We start from the raw sequence: 23,940 nt of genomic DNA, 5'->3' as shown, positions 1-23,940 counted from the left end.
GGTCACCTTCCTCACCAGGCACTTTGATAAGGTGGGAAGCTGCACCGCGGTTAGAGACGATTTGGGGATCTGGACATGCAAACGCCAGGTGAAGGTCACGCTCAAGACCGACGGTAAAGGAGCCACCTTCCACCCTCCTTCCAGATTCGCTATCGGGGGAAGCCGTGGCTACCTTGTCTATGCTGGGCAACCCAAACTTTGTCGCTCATGCGGCAAGTCTGGTCATGTGGCGGCCAACTGCAGCGCCGTCCTCTGCAAGAACTGCAAACAGGAAGGGCACCAGACCAAAGACTGCAAACAGGCTAAGTGCTGCAGCCTGTGTGGCGAGGCAGATCACCTCTACAGGACCTGCCCCAAACGCTGCCGTACTTACGCACAGGCAGCCAAAGCCAACGAGGGGGAAGCAGAAGAAATGCTTCGTGTCACTCCAACCACCAAGGCCCCCAGTGAGAGCATCGGGAACAAGGAAGACAAAGAGAGAGACAAGGTGGAGGAAAAGAGTGAGGCAACAGATTTGCCTCTATCAACAGCACTGCCCCCTGAATCTCCCACTCCTCAGGAGAGCGAATCAATGGAAGAGGAGGAGGCAGCAGTGGAAAAGCAGCAGGGGGAGTGGCAGCTGGTGAAAAGAGCCAAACGGAAGAAGGGGCTAAGAAGGAACCAAGCCATTTCCCAGACAAGTGGCAAGAGGCGTCTCCCATCCGACACGGATGACAAAGGAAGCAGTTCTTCGGACAAAGAAGGGCCAGGGCGGCACCCACAGAAGAAGCAGCAAAGCTCTAGGGAGTTGGAGGATGAGACACCCGAGCTCCAGAACATTGGAGACAAAGAGGAGACCAGCGCTCCCCAAGTTTGTCCACAAACCAAAGAGGCCAGCGCACCCCAGCCCCAGGAATCTGGGAGCGGTGAGTTGCTCAGCACACCTCAGCTCTGGGAAGCCGGGAGTGATGAAGCGCTCAGCACACCCCAGCCCCAGGAATCTGGGAGCGGTGAGGCGCTCAGCGCACCCCAGCTCCGGGAAGCCGGGAGCGATGAAGCGCTCAGCACACCCCAGCCCCAGGAATCTGGGAGTGGTGAGGCGCTCAGCACACCCCAGCTCCGGGAAGCCGGGAGTGATGAAGCGCTCAGCGCACCCCAGCCCCAGGAATCTGGGAGCAGTGAGACGCTCAGCGCACCCCAGCTCCAGGAAGCCGGGAGCAGCAATGCTCCAGAGGGGGAGAGGATTGGAGAAGCTTCTCCAACAGAGGACAGTTCATATCCCGTTCTCTACACGAACCCCCAGATGCCACCTGAGTGGAACATCTCCAATGGGGAGGTTCAGGACCGTTTCCTCAGCCCGTCCAAAGTGAAGCAATTTGAGCTCACCACGGGTATGAAGGAGCAGACTGAAGGTCTGGGACCCTCAGAGACAACAGGTTTGATAAGAAAATAAACGCTTTAAAATGAGTGTAAAGATTGTATCCATAAATGTGCGTAGCATTAAATCTACTACGCGATGTGTTGCGACCTTGGACTACCTTGCCAAGGTCAAAGCTGACCTGTTGTTTCTGCAGGAGTGTGCGATTCCACACCTCAGCTCCTACAGGCAATGGTCACGATGGTGGTCCCACGGGCCATCGATCTGGTCGGGCGGAAACGACTCTCGTTCCTCTGGCCTGGGTATTCTGCTGCGGGGAGGCAACTTCGCCGTCTCCGAGGTTAAGGAGGTGGTGGGCGGACGCCTCCTCGTAGCAGACGTAATGTACAAGAACGCTCCGCTCCAGTTAATTAATGTGTACGCCCCGTCGTAAGGGGCCGAGCGGCTGGAGGTTTTTCAGCAGCTCCCACTGCTGCTGGCGACCTCCAGGCCGGTGATTCTGGGCGGTGACTTCAACTGCATCATCGATGCGGCTGGATGATCCAGCAGGGCCGACAGCAGATTGGACGCTTCATCCAGATCCCTGATGGAAACAGTTAAGGATGCCAAGCTGCACGACATATTCAGCAACCCTGCAGACGGAGCGCAGCGTAGATACACCTGGTCGCGGCCAGACGGGTCCATCCGTTCCAGGATAGACTTCCTGTTTGTGTCCCATGCATTCACAGTCAGATCCACCGACGTCAAGCTGGTGTTCTTCTCTGACCACTGCCTCCTACTGGCGGACTGTCACTTAAAGGAAGACCAGAGGGTGGGCAGGGGGGCATGGAAGCTAAACGTGCAACTGCTGACCCCAGAGAACATTGAGGAGCTCAAGAGGGATTACAAAGGTTGGAGAACCGTGAAACCCCTCTTTGAGTCCCTGACACACTGGTGGGAAGCGATCAAGGGAAACATCAAGAGGTTTTTCATCCTCAAAGGCACCCAGAAAGCTAGAAAGGAACAGAGGGAAATGTCCCGACTCCAGAAAAAGATGCAGAATCTGCTCCGGCTGCAGTCGATGGGGGTCGATGTCAAGGAGGAACTCCAAGAGGTGAAGAGCCAGCAAGCCTCGCACTTTGCCTCGGAGGCCTCCAAGATCATCTTCCGTTCCAGGGTCCGCTCCGTGGAGCAGGATGAGACGTGCTCACGTTTCTTCTTCCAAAAGGTACACAGAGAGAGCTCTGTGCTCCCGAGGCGAAGCAAGAGTGTTTCCTAAGCCCAACTAGCTTCCCTGCATGCCGTCAGCCAACCTCCACCACTTCACCGAACTCCAGGACATCCAAACCCCATCATGATGACCGGCTCTCAGGAGTGGGTAGCCTGTCAACCTGCATGGCTGGTAGGTGGGAAATCTGTTGAAAATGTAAAATCCTGCAGTTAATTCCTGCAGAATGTGCAGAAGTCCCTTACCTCTGGGAATTCCTGCCTAAAAATCTAAATTCACCCACTCCAATCCCAACCTGAAGTAAATATGGGGGTCCTATTTTTTTAATGTAGTTAACACCTGAAGGCATTTTGTTGAAATAGAAATGCATACAACATTTTTTAGAGGATTTAGATAGGCAATTAAAGAAATGGTGGAAAGGATAGGTTTATAGGAAACCTTTGAAGGCTGGAAGAGGTAGCTAAGTGGAAGGATTTACGGAGAGTGTTCTGGAGTATAGCACCTAGATATTTGAAACTCTATGACTGGATGGAAGGAGATAGGGATGCAAAGAAGGCCAACATGAGACAGCAAAATGCATATGTTGGTACATGTAGCTGGAGAAATCTGGAGAGGCAGGGCCAGCACAACCACTAAGCGAACTAGGGGCAGAATTTTGCCATCGGCGAGCAGGGGGTAGGGCCCGTTTGCCGACGCATAAAATGACGCGGGATGACGTCATCCCGCTCCATTTAAATTTTCAGGAAGACGGGGGCACAGCAAAATCAGCTCCGGACCTACTCATCCAACCTTAAGGTTGGTGGGAAGGCCAGGAGCCCCGGCAGCTAATAGATAAAACATGAAAACTCATCCACCGACGGGATGAGGTTTCATGCAGGGTTTTTAAAAGTTTAATAAAGTTATAGCGTAAATTATGAACATTTCCCATCTCATGTGACATTGTCACATGAGGGGGACATGTTAGGGAATTTTTTTTTTCTATTTTTAATCCTTTTCAAAGTGGAAGCAATCTCCCTGAGGCCGCACTTAGCCTCAGGGAGATGTGCGCTCTTTCGTGCACATGCGCGAAAGAGCGCACTCTCGCTTTTGGGGAATCCCCCCCGGCCGCACAGGAAGCGCATAGCGCTTCCCCCCAGATATCACGCTGGGTGGGCCTTAATTGACCTGCCCACATAAAATGGCGGTGCGGCCCGCTTCTCCGGTGGGGATCGGCTCCGCGCCCGCCAGAGATTGGCAGAAAATTCTGCCCTAGGAGTTTGCCTAGGGTGGCATGATTTGGGGGTTGGCAGCCACAGGTGCCAGGAACAGCACCACGTCATAAAACTGAACTGTCTGAAACCTTAAGATATGAGCGACTTTCCACGAGTACCCGACAGCGGGGCACTATGTAGTTTCAGTTCAGTCCATCTGGAATTTTCTGAAGTAGGCAATTACAGCAGCAAGCAGCTCTTTCCCAGTCCCGTGGCGCCCAACCCCCAGGTTGCCAGTTTATATCCAATTACTACTGGGTGTGAGCCCCCAGCAAAATAAACAAAACTTGCTAAGTCTGTTGACGTGCTTGTGTTTCATGTTATACTTGGTTATAAAATTCCATAGAAATGCAACGTAACTAGACAAAAGAATTGAATGTAGCTGTCCTAGAAGTGCTTTGTTCAGTCATTGAGGTGTGTGCTTTTGATCCATCAGTCATAAACTGAAGCACAGAATGTGAACTATTATGGGAGTTTGATAGTTTCTGTTTAAGTAGTTCGACTTGAAGTTCCCCTTTAGTTCTGTTCTTTTTATTTTGCAAAAATATACTTTATTCACAAAATATCTTCAAAACAACATTCCAAAACATTTCAAAATCCCCAACGCAAAAATACAAACAGGTTCAAACTTTTACAACACGTATCACGAAATCCATTGATACATACAATGAATATTACATTCATTTTGAGCTGTACAGCCCGAGGGGATTTAAACAGTTCCCAGCCCCTCGGTGCACTATGTCTTAGACAACGACCCTTCCCCATTGTGCCTTTGTGGCGGCTGCCCCAAGCTTTAGTGCATCCCTCAGCACGTAGTCCTGGACTTTGGAATGTGCCAGTCTGCAACACTCGGTCAGGGACAACTCTTTGCGCTGGAAGACCAACAAGTTTCGGGCAGACCAAAGAGCGTCTTTCACCGAGTTGATGATCCTCCAGCTGCAGTTGACGTTTGTCTCGGTGTGTGTCCCTGGGAACAGCCCGTAGAGCACAGAGTCCTGTGTCACAGAACTGCTCGGGACAAACCTCGACAGCAACCACTGCATCTCTCTCCAGACTTTCTTTGCAAAGGCACAATCCACAAGGAGGTGAACAACGGTCTCTTCCCCACCACAGCCACCTCGAGGGCATCGTGCAGAGGGGGTGAGACTCCTGGCGTGTAGGAAGGATCTGACGGGGAGGGCCTTTCTCACCACCAGCCAAGCTACGTCTTGGTGCTTGTTGGAAAGTTCTGGCGATGAGGCATTCTGCCAAATGACTTTGACAGTCTGCTCGGGGAACCATCCCACAGGGTCCACCCTCTCCTTATCCCTCAGGGCCTCTAGGACGTTACGTGCTGACCACTGCCTGATGGACTTGTGGTCAAAGGTGTTTTTCCGCATAAATTTTTCCACCAGGGACAGGTGGTACGGCACGGTCCAACTACTTGGAGCGTTCCGCGGCAGCGTGGCCAGACCCATCCTTCGCAACACCGGGGACAGGTAGAACCTCAGCACGTAGTGACACTTGGTGTTTGCGTACTGAGGGTCTACGCACCGCTTGATGCAGCCACACACAAAGGTGGCCATCAGTATGAGGGCGATGTTGGGCACGTTTTTTCCCCCTTTATCTAGAGGCTTGTACATCGCGTCCCTGCAGACACGATCCATTTTCGACCTCCAGATAAAGCGGAAGATGGCTCGAGTGATCGCCATCGCGCAGGAGTGTGGAATGGGCCAGACCTGCGCCACGTACAGCAACAGCGAGAGTACCTCACACCTGATGACCAGGTTCTTACCCGCAATGGAGAGGGAGCGTCGCTCCCACATGCCCAGTTTCCTTTTCACCATAGCCACTCGCTCCTTCCAGTTTCTAACGCATGCCCCGGTCCCTCCGAACCATATCCCCAGCACCTTCAGGCCGTCAGCCCTGACAGTGAAGGGGACAAAGGATCGGTCAGCCCAGTTCCCAAAGAACATGGCCTCGCTCTTCCCACGATTTACCTTGGCTCCCGAGGCCAGTTCGAACTGGTCGCAGACGTGCATCAGTCTGCGCACCGACAGCGGATCCGAGCAGAAGACGGCGACGTCGTCCATGTACAGGGAGGCTTTTACCTGAGTGCCTCCACTGCCTGGGATCGTCACTCCTCTTATGCCCGGATCCTTCCTGATGGACTCGGCAAAGGGTTCTATGCAGCACACAAAAAGGACAGGCGAGAGAGGGCAGCCCTGCCTGACTCCAGATTTAATCGGAAAGCTATCTGTTTCCCACCCATTGATTGAGACTGCGCTACTGATGTTAGTGTAGAGCAGTTGGATCCAATTTCGAATTCCCTCCCCAAAGCCCATTTTGGAGAGCACATCCCCCATGTAGGTGTGCGATATTCTGTCAAAGGCCTTCTCCTGATCCAAGCTGATGAGGCAGGTATCCACACCCCTGTCCTGTACATAGGCAATCGTATCCCTGAGCAGCGCCAGGCTGTCAGAGATCTTCCTGCCTGGCACAGAGCAGGTCTGGTCAGGGTGAATCACCAATTCCAGAGCGGATTTGACCCGGTTGGCGATGACCTTGGACAGAATCTTATAGTCCATATTCAACAGTGAAATGGGTCGCCAATTTCTAATTTCCTCCCTTTCCCCCTTGTGCTTGTAGATGAGGGTGATGATGCCTTTCCTCATGGATTCTGACATGCTGCCGGCCAGGAGCATACTCTCGTACACTTCTAGCAGGTCTGGGCCGATCAAGTCCCACAGAGCCGAATACAACTCCGCCGGCAGGCCGTCGCTTCCGGGGGTTTTACTCTTCTCGAAGGACTCGAGGGCCTTAGTCAGTTCGTCAGGAGTTAGCGGTTTGTCTAGGCTCTCCCGCGTACTGTGGTCTAGGACCCCCGTGATAGAGGACAGGAAGGACTGGGAGGCCGTGCTGTCCGTGGGCTTCACGTCATACAGTCCGGCATAAAAGGATTTGCTGATCCTCAAGATGTCGGAATGCGAAGACTTTAATGAGCCATCTTCTTCGGGACACACACCGAGACAAACATCGACTGCAGCTGGAGGATCATCAACTCGGTGAAAGACGCGCTTTGGTCTGCCCGAAACTTGTTGGTCTTCCAGCACAAAGAGTTGTCCCCGACCGATTGTTGCGGACTGGCACAATCCAAAGTCCAGGACTACGTGCTGAGGGACGCACTAAAGCTTGGGGCAGCTGCCGCAAAGGCGCAATGGGGAAGGGTCGCTGTCTAAGACCTTTCTACCACAGCGCACCGAGAGACTGGGAACTGTTTAGAGCCCCTCGGGCTGTACAGATCAAAATGAAAGGCTGTAAATGATTGTAATATTGTTTGTACTGATGCACCTGGTGATACATTTTGTAAAAGTTTAACCTGGATTGTACCCTTGTAATGTTGTTTTTGAAATGGTTTTGAATGTGATTGAAGATTTTTTATGAATAAAGTATATTTTTACAATAAAAAAAAAATAAAAAAAAAAACACTCTTGCTTCGCCTGGTCCACAAACAGTGCATTTACCTCATGGATCTGGCCTTTCTCATCTCCTTTCACCTGCTGTCATCTCTGAACCTCGGGAATCCTGGCCTCCATGAGTTAAAAATAAACATCCAGTAAAAATGGAGGCATTCAAGCTCCTTAAACATTTTAGTGATTGATCCGCCTTTTGAGAACAGGTTGGTCAGCTGCTGGCCAACCCCACCTCTGTTAAAACTGGAAGTAGGTGAGATTGGGGTCAGGTTTTAAAATTTAAAATGTTTTAAACTTCCCACCAACCCACAACACTTTAAAACTGCCCCATTTACAAATACAGGTTGATAATTGACAATATCACTCACAAAGGCCGAAAGGATAGCTGGTGAGTAGGCAAAACCTTGCATTTATGTCGTGCCTTTCATGGCCATAGGATGTCTCAAAGTGCTTTACAGCCAATGAGAATCTACATCTATAAAATAAATTTATCAGTGAGAATACAAAATTATGTCTTCACAACAACATCAACCTCAAGTGGTCTATCTCAAATTATGTATATATGGTTCATTATTAAAATTCCTGGTTTTTGGGAAAGTAGCCATTAATCACAACCTATCTATGTGATACAGTATTCCTGTATTTTACAAAGCACAGCGTATAATAATATTCAATGCTGAATTCTACTTATAAGGGTTTGCTTATCTTTTCTCTGACATCTGTTTTCTGGTGATGTTGATATCCTGTACTTCAAAATAAATTGAGCAGTGCTTTCACTTCTTTCATGTCATCAGTAACCTGAATGTTTCATTAAAATGATAATTTTAAAGCTTGTCTGATTCTTCAGTCTGTGTTAAATTGTTCTGAAAAACAATTCCATATTTGTTACAGTTAATTTTATTTTGTCTACTACTGCTATCTCAGTTTAGCCTCTCTCTCTGCAGGCATGATTCTTAACTCTTTTAAAAGCTGCATTTCAGATTATTTCAAAATTACTTAATTACAGGCAAACTTTTGAGCAATGAACGGTACCACTTGCACAAAGATTGTTGATTCTCGATCACAAGTGTCTCAAACAGTGGAATTCTCTTATTTCCTGCCACACAGTGATGTGCTTTACTTCTGATATTAGTTGCAACTTGTCACATATGACGATGTGCAAACTATTGGACTGTACAGGTTGTGCCATATCATTTTTTACTTTGGGAAAAATTTCCAGAACTTTGATGCGGGTTGCTTATCTGTGTCTGTATTCTGCACTTTGAAAATAAATTGAGCACTGATTTCATTTCTTTGATGTAGTCTGGGGCCTGATCACATCATTAAAACATGTTAAAGCCAGGCTCTCTCTTTGTAAATTGATTTGGAAAACTGTGTATTTTAAATGCCTCTCCACTTTCATTAGTGTTGGTGACTGTTATGAAGAAATAAGAAATTTACAAATGGATATGGACAAGTTAGGTGAATGGGCTAAAATTTGGAAGATGGAGTTTAACGTGGATAAGTGTGAGGTTATCCATTTTGGTCGGAAGAATAAAAAGGCGACTTATTATTTAAATGGAGAGAAACTTCAGAATGCTTCAGTGCAGAGAGATCTGGGTGTCCTCGTGCATGAATTGCTGAAAGCTAGTATGCAGGTACAGCAGGTAATAAGGAAGGTAAATGGAATGTTGGCATTTATTGCTAAAGGAATAGAGTATAAAAATAGGGAAGTGTTGTTGCAACTGTACAAGGCATTGGTGAGACTGCACCCAGAGCACTGCACAGTTTTGGTCCCCTTACTTGAGGAAGGATGTAGTTGCACTGGAGGCGGTTCAGAGGAGGTTCACTAGATTGATTCCAGAGATGCGGGGCTTGCCTTATGAGGAGAGATTGAGCAGTTTAGGCCTATACTCGCTATAGTTTAGAAGGATGAGAGGAGATCTAATTGAGGTATATAAGATGCTAAAGGGGATAGACAAAGTAGACATGGAGCGGATGTTTCCCCTTGTGGGGCATTCTAGAATGAGAGGCCATAATTTTAGGCTAAGGGGTGGTAGATTTAAATCAGAGATGAGGAGGAATTACTTTTCTCAAAGGGTCGTGAATCTGTGGAATTCACTACCTCAGAGTACAGCAGATGCCGGGACGCTGAATAAATTTAAGGAGGAGTTAGACAGATTTTTAATTAGTAATGGGTTGAAAGGTTATGGGGAGAGGGAGGGAAATTGGAGTTGAGGCCGAAATGAGATCAGCCATGATTATATTGAATGGCGGGGCAGGCTCGAGGGGCTGAATTGGCTACTCCTGCTCCTAGTTCTTATGTTCTTATATGTCTCCTTCTATTGGCTTCTCAACGGATTTTATTCTCTGTTTTTGAAGCTACAATTTGGAGACTTCAAAATAACTAAATTGCAAGTAACTGTTTTGACAACATCACAGACTCGGTTGCAGTTACTAGTACATATATCTCAGTCTATTACTGCTTACAGATGGTTGCATTTATACTTATTTCTGACGCACAGAGATAACATGTTTTTCTATGTCGATATTTTTAATCTCAGTTCTGATCCAGCCAATCTCCCTTGTTTTGTCTTGCAGAGTTCCTATGGATATGGTGATTTATTTAGCGATACCTGGAAAGCATTTGCTGATCACAATATTATACATTTAAAGACATTTGACTTTAAAAGGGTACTGAACATTTTTGATATTTGAGTAGCTACAATTTGTACATATTAAGAAGTGTTCTTCTTAAGCACCATTGTTTTATTCCTTTTGTGTGTGGTAATTTAGGTATGCTTCAAGGAAGTAGTCTTTTCATTACTCCCACGTATGCGCTATGGATTGTTTTACAATACCCCTTTGGTAAGTGTGTTTCATGCATTACAAAACTATTTATTTGTGTCATAAAAACAACGTTCATTTAATATATTTCCTTTCTAATGAAATGACCACACAAACCTTACTGCTGAGTTTTTAACCCCTTTGTTGAATGCTCTCATACTTTGTAGAGCGCAAACTCACTTGAATTCTGTAAGGGTGATTTTCAGTTATGTTCAGTATTATAAAATGGTTTGTGAGAGGAATGCACTTCTTTTGAGTGGTTATAAACAAGAAACAATGGACAGGCCCCAACATAGCAGTGCTCACTTGAACACCATTATGGACCACATGCTGTACAAATCACAGACTTTAACAGGCCCAATAAACTGTTTACTCTGAAAAAATGTTAGCTGCAAAATTGGAGTTTTTTTGTGATATTGGAATGATCAACCAAACTTGCAACAGTTTTTCGATAGATCAAAAGATCCAAAATCAAGTGGTTTGATTGTGAAGCCTGGCATAGAACTTTTTGTTCAGTTCTGTGACTGAGACCATTTTGCCTGTAAGTTAGTTGGGAAGTTTGTTTCCTTGACTATGAATCCAGCTAACAAATATTTTTCATATTTTTGTATTTCAGTTAGTTACCCTATTTTTTTATATTGGAGAGGAAACGAAGCATACTGAGAAACAGTGTATGCCCTTTACGTAACTAGTGGCACTTGTCTTTTTATTATGGTAACATAACATTTAACAAGTCAGCGATAGGGCTTGGACTATCTGGAAGTATTTCAACAGATTTCTACAATTCTAGCACACGAAACCTGATGGATAAAATATACAAGAAAATACTGAAGGTGCTGGAAATCTGAAATAAACAGAAAATTATGGAAATACTCAGCAGCGCTGGCAGCATCTGTTGGGAGAGAAGCAGAGTTAATGGGCAGAATTTTGCTGTTGGCGGGCGGGCTCGGCGGTTGGGAAGCCGACTGCCGCCCGCGATCGGGACCGGACAGCGATTTCGTGCTGGTGGGCCAGTTAAGGCCTGCCCAGCGTGAAACACGGGCGGCAGTGCTGAGTGCTGCCTGTGCGGGGTGGGGGGGGAGGGCGGCGAGAGGACTGAGCACGAACATGCGTGCGAGTGAGCGCTTCACAATCTCCCTGAGGCACAGAGCTGCCTCAGGGAGATGAAGGGTTTGTTAAAAAAAGAAAATAATGAAAATAAAAATGTAATAAAACATGTCCCCTCATGTGACTCTGTTATTAATTACATTTTAAAACTTCAAAAAAATTTGCTTTTGGAAACCTCGTCCCGTCTGTGGATGAGGTTTCCAAGAAAATGCAAAGGCCGCTTGGCCTTTTTGCCTGCCAGCCAACTGTTAGGTTGGATGGTAAGCGAAAAATTTAAGTTAATTGATCACTTAATGGCCTTAACAGGCCTTTTAATTGTCAGCGGGTGCACTGCCGGCTCTGGCGCATGCCCACCGACCGAACTATTGCACGACTGCGCGTTGATGTCGGCACGCTCGGCCAACATCAACACTTGTCATTTCACGCTTGAGCGGGTTGGGCGCGCCCGCCGAGTGAAAATTTCTGCCCAGTGTTTCAGCTTGATGACCTTTTATCAGAACTGAACTATGTGTTCAGAATATGTTCGATGTCTTTGTATTGCATTTATCAATTAAGTGATTGGCCACATGTAACACTGTACTAATGCTTTCTTTACTTGTCAATAACAGGTGCCGGACTGTTTCAGTGCAGGAATGTTCAGAGCATTTTCACAGCATGTCCTGTTTAGGTTAAATGTTACACAAGAAAGTCCACAGGTACGTGTCCTATTGTAGAGTGCTCCATAACCCCATCTATTTAGCAAATCCACCAACAACCTTGGAATGGTATCATAGGCATAAGCTACTCACTGCAGTGTAACAGCTCACAACTTTTCGACAGCTGTTTGTTTAGCCAAAAAAGCCCATTCTGCTGTATCCAGATCAACTACTGCCCATGCAGTTTTTTTTCTTACGCTTCAATTGAAATCCACTCCTACAAAGCTATGCCCCCACATCCTAAAACCTCCAAATGTTGCACCTTCACTCTCTATATGCCTCTAGAGACTGATTTCAGCTGGGGTGGTGGTGGTGAGGGTGTTATGATCAGCCTCAGTACCCTTGAGTTAGGGAGAATGATCTTGGCTATGATGCCCCCTCCATAATAAAGCGCCTTGATGATATTCTGATTCATTGAGGAAGAAGGGTGGATTGTTATTGTGCTCTCAATTCCTCACACTGGCTACAGAGCACCTGATAGTGGCCATAGGAATATACCTAGATATTTACAACGTACACATAGGAAGGCTGATGCAATGGCTCAGTAAACAAGATCTCTACAGGACTAATCCCACTTCTTTTGGAGCAGCTTCAAAATTAGTTAAGGATTAAGCTCTAACTCAGCTATTCAAATATGAAGATCTGTCTATTAATTAGGATGCCATGCACATCTGCAGGACAATTGCTTCTTCAAATAGTCTGTCACAGCTCCTGAGTACATGGAAATATCAGTAACTTTGAATTTAGCCATCATATACAAAATAAACTCTCTGTCTTGTCAGCTTTAACATGGCCTATCCATCTCAACGAAAATAGAAATACTCTTTTGGAATGATCAAATAGATCTGAATTATGCTTAGATAATTTTGATTATGAAATTCTAAATGATAATTTAGAAGATATATTTTAATATTTGGAAATCTTGCTATATGCTTAATAAACCTACTTTTCTTTTATCAAGACTGGGAGAATTCGTGTTACACTTCTGGTTCGCGGCACTCAATATCGCAGAATTTTAAATCAGGATGAGGTGGGTAGCAAAAGGAAGCAATTATTTTGTTGCCTAAGATATATAGCAGGCGGTATAGAATTTTGCCGTAGTTACCTGTGAATAGTTGGTTCCTACAGATTGGAAGGTAGCAAGGTAACCCCACTATCTAAGAAAGGAGGAGGGAGAGAAAACAGGAAACTACAGACCTATTAGCCTGACATCAGTAGTATGGGAAATACTAGAATCTATTATAAAGGATGTGATAGCTGGTCACTGAGAAAAATAAGGGTAGGATTGGGCAGAGTCAACATGGATTTATGAAAGGAAAATCATGTTTGACAAACCTGTCAGAGTTTTTTGAGGATGTAACTAGTAGAATAGTTAAGGAGAAACCAGTGAAAGAGGTGTATTTGGACTTTCAGAAGGCTTTCGATCAGCTCCCACACAGGAGGTTACTAAGTAAAATTAGAGCGCATGGGATGGGGGAATATACTGGCATGGACTGGGAATGGGTTAACAAACACAAAACAGAGAGTAGGAATAAACAGGTCATTCTTAGTTGGCAGGCTGTGACTAGTGGGGTACTGCAAGGATCAGTGCTTGGATCCCAGCTATTCACAATCTATATCAATGATTTGGATGTGGGGATCAAATGTAATATTTCCAAGTTTGCTGATGATACTAAACTAGGTGGGAATGTGAGTAGTGAGGAGCATGCAAAGAGGCTTCAAGGGGAATTAGACAGGCCAAGAGATTGGGCAAGAACATGGCAGATGGAATATAATGTGGCAAAAATGTGAAGTTATCCACTTTGAGAGGAAAAACAGAAATGCAGTGTATTTCTGAAATAGTGAGACATTGGGAAATGTTGATGCCCAAATGGACCTGGGTGTCCTTGTTCATAAATCACTGAAAGCTAACCAGGTGCAGCAAGCAATTAGGAAGGCAAATGGTGTGTTGGCCTTTATTGCAAGAGGACTTGAGTGCAGGAGTAAAGAAGTCTTGCTGCGATTGTATAGAACCTTGGTGAGACAGCACCTGGAGTATTAATAATGCGAGTTTCTCACTCCCAGTTGTGACTAGGAAATATTGCTGGAAAATGTGTGATGTCAGGTGAGGAAAAATGTAGACTTGACAGTGGTGTTGTTTACAGTTAAATAATCTGCCAACACAGATTGCCTAAACTCGTGATAAATATTCACACTGGCAAAGTACAAAAGGATTGTAATGTCTACAGGACAATATCCACTATGACTCAAGTCCTGGGGAGAGATTTAGAAAAATAAACAAAAGGAAATTACCCTTCTTTCACAACTTGCTTTACATCTTTAATATATTAAAAATTCTGCATCTGTGTGCATTTCCTGTCAGCTTTCCCATTATAAATTCCAATATCCACATTTAAAATGGAAACAGCCCATGTAAACTTGTCATGCTGTAATTACACCCTCCTGCCAATGTTGCCGCTATCAGACAACTTGCAGGCCACCCTCGTCTGTACTGTCGGGAAACCTGTATGCTCCAATCCAACTCGGCTTCCTAAATTGCTGCTGTTTTGTTATTTAGCAACAATATAGAAGAGCAAAGTATAAGGGCAAAATGCATGACTTTAAAAGGGGGTTTAATTGCCTGGGCTAGTTAGCTTTGAAAGATAACTTGGTGTTACTCTCATGTGCAACACCATGGGGGTCAAGTAGTTATAAAGAACATATTAAAAGTCTTATGTATAAGATGGATTTCCTGTTTGTCCCGCATCTGTATTATTTTTCCTATCACACTCTGTTGGTAACATCTCTGTCATAAAACAGCACATCCTCCGCCTCTCTATGAGCAATATTATGGGAGATGTGCTCATTATATAATGACAGCTGTGTTTAATTTTTTTGGAGGCAGTACACTGTATTAAATATTTTATTGCTCATAAATTATAGAAAGCTTTTTGTTAAATAGTTTTCGAATTGTATTAAAAGCTCAATAAAATTAAACTGCTGAATGCAATGCAAATATTTTAACTTTGTCCTCAGCTGGTGAAGGCACTGAAGACAGTAACAGTATTTGATGTCAGAGTGGTGGATTACAAGTAAGTGTTAAACATCATATAAATTGGGGGTTGGGGCATGGGTAGAAGTGCTAAAATTTCTTTCTCAGTGGTAAAAGGAGACCGTTTGTAACTAACAACGCATAAAAATTGCATTTTCAGAATTTGCACTTTTCAAAGCCAAGCTTCTCTGCAATCCTACTAACACAGCATTAACTGCAAAAGAAAAAGTTATGCCATGTCAAAAAGTGGTAATTTCAGTTATTTATATGTTGCGTGAAATTTTTGGAGGTAGAATTACTTAGTGCCCAGGAAGTACCTCAGATGGGGATTAACATTTTTCTCACTTTTTAACTCATTCATTGGAATAATCAGCTTTATTATTGTGGTTTATGGAAGCTTGGGTGCATTTGAAAAATTCAACTAAATGGCAAGTCAGGAAAGCACTTGCACAAATGCTGCTGAACTGAGTCAGTACAGATAGTGTGCTGTGCCTGAGAGGGAGAATAGATGGCACATTTATGGACAGGGTATGAGTACACAGAAAAATGCCCTTTGCAGAGTGGAGGGGTAAACCATCAATGCCCAGAATGAAGCAAGCCTGGGAAGCTATGACATGGGGATCAATGCAAAAATCTTATGTTTGATAGTCGCCATTACTGATACTGGCTTGTTTTAAAATTCCATATTTATTTAACTGACTGCATTTAAATTCTTTTGAACTCATATTTCTGATCATATAATTCAGAAGTCTGAACTATAGTATTTTTTAATTCTTTCTTGGGATCTGGGTGTTGCTGGCAAGGCCAGCATTTGTTGCCCATCCCTAATTGCCCTTGAACAGTGTGGCTATTTCAGAGGGCAGTTATTGCTGTGGACCTGGAGTCTCATGTAGGTCAGACCAGGTAAGTTTGGCAGATTTCCTTTCCTAAAGGACGTTAGGGAACAAAATGGGGTTTTTGCAACAATCAATGATAGTTTCATGCTCACAATTACTAGCTTTGAATTCAAGATTTTTTAATTAATCAATTGAATTTATTTATTAATTAAATTAAAATTCCACCAGCTGCTGTGGTAGGATTCAAACCCGTGTCCCCAGGGTATTATCCTGGGCCTCTGGATTACTAGTCCAGTGACATTACCGCTACCACCATCTCCCCTATAGTCTAATAACATATCAACTATGTTACCATACCCCATAACATTGCAGGGTCAGAAGTACACAGCACAACATATTAGCTCCTTTAATGCAGACTTCCTTCTGTCCATGAAAAAAGGCTACCTTCAGCAGAAGGCAAAAAGTGCCGAATGGAATAACTCAGCAGCCGAAGACTCTAATTTCCATAATCTAGAAAACTATATATTTTTAGTTGGAGGAGAGTATAAGAATATACAAAATAGGTGCAGGAGGAGCCCATTCAGCTCTTAGAGCCAATACTGACAGATCTATCCACATACCTCTTGATTCCATAAGACCATAAGACATAGGAGCAGAAATGAGGCCAATCGGCCCATCGAGTCTGCTCCGCCATTCAATCATGGTTGATAAGTTTCTCAACCCCAATCTCCCGTCTTCTCCCCGTAACCTTTGATCCCCATACCAATCAAGAACCTATCTATCTCGGTCTAAAATACACTCAATGACCTGGCCTCCACAGCCTTCTGTGGCAATGAATTCCATAATTTCACCACTCTCTGGCTAAAGAAGTTTCTCCTCATCTCTGTTCTAAAAGGTCTTCACTTTACTCTGAGGCTGTGCCCTCGGGTCCTAGTCTCTCCTACTAATGGAAACATCTTCCCCACGTCCACTCTATCCAGGCCTTTCAGTATTCTGTAAGTTTCAATCAGATCCCCCCTCATCCTTCTAAACTCCATTGAGTATAGAGCCAGAGTCCTCAAACGTTCCTCATATGTTAAGCCTTTCATTCCTGCGATCATTCTCGTGAACCTCCTCTGGACCCTCTCCAAGGCCAGCACATCCTTCCTGAGATACGGGGCCCAAAATTGCTCACAATATTCTAAATGTGGTCTGACCAGAGCCTTATAAAGCCTCAGCAGCACATCCCTGCTTTTATATTCTAGTCCTCTCGAAATAAATGCCAACATTGCATTTGCCTTCCTAACTACCGACTCAACCTGCAAGTTAACCTTAAGAGAATCCTGGACTAGGACTCCCAAGTCCCTTTGCACTCCAGATTTCTGAATTCTCTCCCCATTTAGAAAATAGTCCATGCCTCTATTCTTCCTACCAAAGTGCATGACCTCACACTTCCCCACGTTGTATTCCATATGCCACTTCTTTGCCCATTCTCCTAACCTGTCCAAATCCTTCTGCAGCTTCCCTGCCTCCTCAATACTACCTGTCCCTCCACCTATCTTTGTATCATCTGCAAACTTAGCCAGGATGTCCTCAGTTCCTTCATCTAGATCATTAATGTATAAAGTGAAAAGTTGTGGTCCCAACACTGACCCCTGCAGAACTCCATTAGTCACCGGCCGCCATCCTGAGAAGGACCCCCTTATCCCCACTCTCTGCCTCCTGCCAGACAGCCAATCTTCTATCCATGCTAGTACCTTGCCTCTAACACCATGGGCTCTTATCTTACTGAGCAGTCTCCTGTGCGGCACCTTGTCAAAGGCCTTCTGGAAGTCCAAGTAGATAACATCCATTGGCTCTCCTTTGCCTAACCTACTCGTTACCTCCTCAAAGAATTCCAACAGATTTGTCAGGCATGACCTCCCCTTGATGAAACCATGCTGACTTTGCCCGATTTTACCATGCACTTCCAAGTATTCTGAAATCTCATCCTTAATAATGGACTCTAAAATCCTACCAATGACCGATGTCAGGCTAATCGGCCTGTAATTTCCCGTCTTTTGCCTCACTCCCTTCTTAAACAGGGGGGTTACATTAGCGATTTTCCAGTCCTCTGGGACCCTCCCTGACTCGAGTGATTCCTGAAAGATCGCCACTAACGCCTCCACTATCTCTTCAGCTATCTCCTTCAGAACTCTGGGGTGTAATCTATCTGGTCCAGGTGATTTATCCACCTTCAGACCTTTCAGTTTTCCTAGCACCTTCTCCTTAGTAATGGCCACCATTCTCATCTCTGCCCTTAGATTCCAAAAATCTTTTTTCTCTGACTTGAATATACTCAATGACTGAGCATCCATAACTCTCTGTTGTAGACAATCCAAAAGGTCACAACTCTTTGAGTGAAAAAATTTCTCCTCACCTCAGTCCTGGCTTACCCCTTTTTCTGAGACAAGTGACCCCTAGTTCTAGACTCCCAGCCAGGGGAAACATCTTCCCTGCATCTACCTTTTCAAGCCCCTTAGGAATATTATAAGTTTCATTCCAATCACCTCTTATTCTTCTAAATCCTAGGGGCAGAATTTTGCTCTTGGCGTGCAGGATCGGCAGGGGTGGTCAGGAAGCCGCCCGCGATCGGCAGCGCTCCGTAATTTTACGCAGGTCTACATGATACGTGAGTGGCAGCGCTGAGCGCTGGGTGGGGGGAGGGAGTGTGAGCAGGCCTAGCACGAACTTCATGCATGCGTGCGAGAGAGCGCAGAAAAATCTCCCTGAGGCATGGAGCTGTCACATGAGCAACGACATGTTTTTAATTAAAAAATAAAGTTTTTATTTTTATTTGCTTTTGGAAATCTCATCCCGCCCATGAATGAGATTTCCAAAAAATACAAAGGCTGCTTGGCCTTTTCGCCTGCCCGCCAACCGTTAGGTTGAATGGGCAGTGAAAATTAAACTCAGTTGATAACTTAATGGCCTTAACAAGCCTTTTAATTGTCGATGGGCATGCTACTGGCTCTGGCACATGCCCGCCAACCAGACTGTTGCGCGACTCCGTGTTGACGTTGGGACGCTTGGCCGACATCATCGCGTATCATTTCACGCTCGGTTGGATTGGGCGCACACCCACCCACTGAGCTAAAATTCTGGCCTAGGAAATTTAGGCCTAATCTACTCAATATCTCCTCATGGGATGATCTCCTCATCCTAGGAATCAGTCTAGTGAACCTTCATTACGTGCTCTCTAAGGCAAATATATCCTTTCTTAGGTAAGGAGACAAAAGCTGTACACTATACTTCAGGTGTGCATTATAGCTTCTTTACTCTTATAGTCTAATTCTTTCCAATAAAGGTTAACATACTGTTTGCTTTCCTAATTGCTGTTGTACCTGCATGTTAACCTTCTGTGATTCATATACGAGGGGATCCAGATCCCTCTGAATCTCAACATTTCTCAGTTTTTTGCTGTAAAACAAATTCTGCTTTTCTGTTTTTCCTAACAAAGTGGACAACCTTCACACAATATTCCATCTGCAACGTTGTTGCTCACTCAGTGAACCTATCTAAATCCTATCAGAGCCTCTTTCCGTCCTCCTCACAGCTTCCTTTCTGACCTAACTTGGTTTTGTCAGCGAACTTCATTTACATCATGGATACAAATTGTAAATAGTTGAGGCCTAAGCAATTGATCTTTGCAGTACCCCACTAGTTACAGCCTGCCAACCCAAAATGATCCGCTTATTCCTACTGTTTTCTGTCAGTCAACCCAAAAATGATCTGCTTATTCTTACTGTTTTCTGTCAGTCAAGCCTCACTCCATGCTGATATTTTACCCCCAAACCCCTGAGCCTTAATTTTGTGTGTTAACCTCTGGTGTGGCACTTATTGAATGTTTTTTTTGCATATCCAGATACTCAACATCAACTGGCTTCCCTTATCTACTCTACTAGTTTTACCCTCAAACTACATTAATTTATCTAACATAATGTCCTTTTATGCATTTGTGTTGACTTCCCTCAAATCATATTGCGATTTTCTAAGTGTGCTGTTATCATGGTCCTAAAAATAGTTTCTAGCATTTTATCTACTACTGATGCCAGGTTAGCTAGCCTGTAGTTCCCTGTTTTCTCTTTTCCTCCTTTCTTGAATAGTGGGGCTAGGTTTGCTACCTTCCAACCTATGGGGACTGTTCCAGAATTTAGATAATTCTGGAAGATCAAAATAAAGGCATCCACTATCTCTATAGTTACCTCTTTTAAATCCCACTAATTACTCCAGTACTATTTCGTTACTAATGCTGATCTCCTCAAGTTCCTCATTTTCACTAAATCCTTGGCTCCCCATTACTTCAGGACAGTTTTTTTTGTGCCTTCCACTGTGAGGACAGAATTTATATGGCTTCTCTGTCACTTCCAAATTCCATTTTACAATTTTTACTGTCTCTGTCTCTAAGAGCCCCAGGTTTACTCTCACTAATCTCTTCCTTTTTAAATTCCTATGGAAACTTTTGCAATCTGTTTTTATGTCTCTAGTCATGCACCCTCCTGTCCTATTTTCTCTTTCTTTATCAATTTATTTGTCATCCTTTGCTGAATTTTAAAATTCTCCTAATGTTCTTTTTGGCAACAGTAAAAGGCTCTTCTGTTTTTTATTCTGTCAGCCACGGTTGGACCACTTTTCCTGTGGGTCTTTTATTCCTTAAATGAAAACATAATGCTTGCAAATTATGAATTACTTCTTTAACTGTTTGCAATTGCCTATTTACTGTCATTTCTTTTCATCTAGTTTTCCAATCTACCTTGGCCAACTCACTCCTGATGCATACATAGTTTGGTTTGTTTAGATTTAAGACCCTAATTTCAAATTTAACTAAATCACTCTCAAACCCAATGTAAAATTTATGATATCATGGTCACTTCCCCAGAAGCTTCTTTACTACAAAGTTATTAATTAAGCTGGTCTCACTGCACAAAGCTAGATCTAAAATAGCCTGTTCCTTGTCTTACTGCATAAGAAAATTATCTTGAATACATTCCATGAACTTATCCTCCACACATTATTGCATACTTGGTTTGTCCAGCCGTTATGAGGATAAAAGATCCAGACGATTACCGTATTACCCTTATTACACGTGCCTGATTTATTTTCTGCCTGACACTGCAAATACTGTTAAGGAGCCTGTAAACCATTCTCACCAGTGTTTTTTGCCCCTTGCTGTTTCTTAGCTCAACTCAAACTGATTCTCCATCTTGATTTTCTGAGCTAAGATCCTTTGCCCTTCCTGTCTTTATCCCATTCTTTATTATCAGGGATACCCATCCTTTTGCATTTTGTCTATTCCTTCTAAAGGCCAAATATACTGGAATATTTAATTTCCAACCTTGGTCACCCAGCAACCATATTTCCGTAATAGCTATTAGATTAAATCCATTAATTTCTATCTGTGCTATCAGTTAATCTATGTTGTTGCAAATGCTTTGTGCATTCAAATATAGTGCCTTTAGCTTTCATTATTTTCTATATTCCCTGATGTCACCTTAATCATTAATGCCCCATGATCTCTGCTAAGCCCTCTGTCCCTGACCCACTCTGCTGATTTTTACCCAAATTGTTACTCTACCACTCAGTTTACATGGAGCCCATCCCAATGGAACAGTTCCCTCTTTCCCATGCATTTATGCCAGTGTCTCATGAATTGAAACCCCTGCCTCTTACAGCACTTTTCAGCCACGTATTTAACCTTTTAACCTGTTAGTCGCTATGCCAGTTTGCACATGGCTCAGGTAACAATCTAGAAATTATTACCAGTAAGGCTCTGCATTTTAATTTCAACCGCAACTCCTCATGCTCCCTCAGCAGAACGTCTTTTCCAGTTCTACTTCTGTCATTGATTTCAACATGCACCACGACAACTGGATAATCCTCTTCCCACTGCAAGGGCAGGAATTTCTGCACCCGCCTGCCGCCGGGATCTTCTGGTCCCGCAGTGGTCCCACCCACGACAGGGCTGGAAAATCCTGGCCCAAGTCTTCTCCAGCCATGAGATAGTGGCTTAACCTCGGCACAGGGCGGGCAATACAACCGTTGGCCCCAGCTGAAAACAACATTTATCTGTTTTGTCCCCTATCACTACCACTTCCTTTTCATTCCCCCCATTTGATCTTGTGTACCATGGTGCCATGGACAATTTGCTCATCTACCCTGCAGACTTTGCTCTCATCACATAAATATCAGACATAGCCATTGGATAAGGGCAAAGGCCAAGACTCCTCCAGCATTGCATTCTGGGTCTTGTTACCTGCCTGACTGCAGTCACACCACCTAAATGGTATGACTGCCTCATGGATCAAAGGGTACAGATAATTCTTCCCCTCTCTGATGCCCCTCATTTGTTTTTAATTATTTGTCCTTGGGACGTGAGCGTCATTGACAAGGGCAGATTTTGTTGCCCTCTGTTAATTGCCCTTGAGAAGGTGGTGGTGAGCCGTCTTCTTGAACTGCTGCAGTCAGATACACCCACAGTGCTGTTAGGGAGGGAGATCCAGGATTTTGACCCAGAGGTAGTGAAGGAACGGCGATCCAAGTCAGGATGGTGTCTGGCTTGCAGGGGAACTTGCAGGTGGTGATGTTTCCATGCGACCCTTGTTCTTCTAGGTGGTAGAGGTTACAGATTTGTTGGTGCTGTTAAAGGTGGCTTGTTGAGTTGCTGCAATGCATATTGTAGATGGTGCACACTGCTGCCATTGTGTGTCGATGGTAAAGGGAGTGAATAGTTATATAGGCCAGAATTTTTCACTGAGCAGGCAGGCATGCGCCTGACCAGCTCGAATGTAAAATAGCACATGATGATGTTGGGCGAGTGTCCCAACGTCATTGCGCACTCACACGATATTTCGGTCGGCGGGCATGCGCTGTACTCAGAACATGCCTGCTGGCAATTAACAGGGCTATTAAGCCCATCAATGGTGCAATTAACTGGGATTTTTCACTGCCCGCCCAATGTTATGGTTGGCCGGGGGGGGGGGGGGGGGGGGGGGCGGAATTGGCCAGGCGGCCTTAGCATTTTTCAAGAAACTTCATCCAAGGGCGGGATGAGGTTTCCATTATTAAATTAAAAAAATCTAAGCACAGAATTTTTATAATGTCTTTGCTCAGGTGACTGCTTGTGTTGCGTGGACATTTTTTTCTGGATTTAAAATTCTTTATTTGATACTTTTGAAGCCTTCAGCTCCCTGAGGCAGCTCTCTGCCTTCAGGGAGCTTTCTGTGAGCATTCCCCCACGCTGCCTTCAGTGCTCGCCCTCCTCCTGCCCCCAACCCAGGCAGTGCTGATCATATCACAGTTGGGGGCTGATTGTGGGCAGCGGCCTGTTCCCTGGCCGCTCCCAGGCTTGCCAATCGCACCCGCACGCCAACCTAAAAATCCTGCCCATGGAATTTGCAGCACAGAAACAGGCTATTTGGCCCAGCCAGTTCATGCCAGTGTTTATGCTCCAATCAAGCCTTCTTCCATCTTTTTTGCATTAAATCTATCATGGGAGCCCTCTATACCCATCTCTTTCATATGCGTGTCTAGTTTCCCCTTAAATGCATCTATACGATTCACTTCAAACACTCCCTGTGGTAGAGTGTTCTTTATTCTCTCCATTCTTTGGTAAAGTAGTTTCTTCTGAATTCTATATTGATGGCCTCTAGTCATGCTCTTCTGCACAAGAGGAAATATCCTCTCTGTAACCACTCTATCCAACCCTTTCACAATTCTAAAGAATCCTATTAAGTCACCACTCAGCCTTTTTTGAGAGAAGAGAGATCTGGCCTGACAATGCTTTCCTGATAAGTGTACCCTTGTGAATTTTCTCTGCACCCTCCAGTGCCTCTATATCCTCTTTATAATATGGCAATGAGACCTGCTCACATTACTCTTAAGTGTGGTCTAACCATGACTAAAGTGGTGGTTGGGCTTCCGATCAAGCGAGCTGCTTTGTCCTGGATGGTGTTGAGCTTGTGCATTGTTGGAGATGCATTAATCTGGCAAATGGAAAATATTCCATCACACTCCTGACTTGCACCTTGTAGATGATGGACATACTCTGGGGAGTCAGGAGACGAGTTACTCACTGTAGAATTCCCAACCTCTCCACCTCGGAGTTGGAAATGGAGTTCTTCAAGATAACCATTTACTGCAGGAGTGGTTGTCTGGGGTATCG

General features: G+C 44.7%; 1 protein-coding gene across 2 annotated transcripts in view; it reads left to right on the top strand.

Moving 5' to 3' along the window:
- Positions 1-23,940, top strand: part of eogt (EGF domain-specific O-linked N-acetylglucosamine (GlcNAc) transferase) — a 98,696-nt gene that overhangs the window by 61,570 nt on the left and 13,186 nt on the right. For both annotated transcript variants that reach the window (XM_078543690.1, XM_078543688.1), the window contains exons 10-14: positions 9,847-9,939; positions 10,042-10,113; positions 11,808-11,894; positions 12,856-12,924; positions 14,910-14,965. In XM_078543690.1, coding sequence (XP_078399816.1) covers positions 9,847-9,939; positions 10,042-10,113; positions 11,808-11,894; positions 12,856-12,924; positions 14,910-14,965 — 377 coding nt within the window. The remainder of the gene's footprint in view (positions 1-9,846; positions 9,940-10,041; positions 10,114-11,807; positions 11,895-12,855; positions 12,925-14,909; positions 14,966-23,940) is intronic.

This window comes from Cetorhinus maximus, chromosome 6 (assembly GCF_964194155.1).
Source record: "Cetorhinus maximus chromosome 6, sCetMax3.hap1.1, whole genome shotgun sequence".
NCBI classification, from domain to species: Eukaryota; Metazoa; Chordata; class Chondrichthyes; order Lamniformes; family Cetorhinidae; genus Cetorhinus; species Cetorhinus maximus.
The sequence above is the reverse complement of the archived record's forward strand: the minus strand, read 5'-3'. Positions and strand labels throughout refer to the sequence as shown.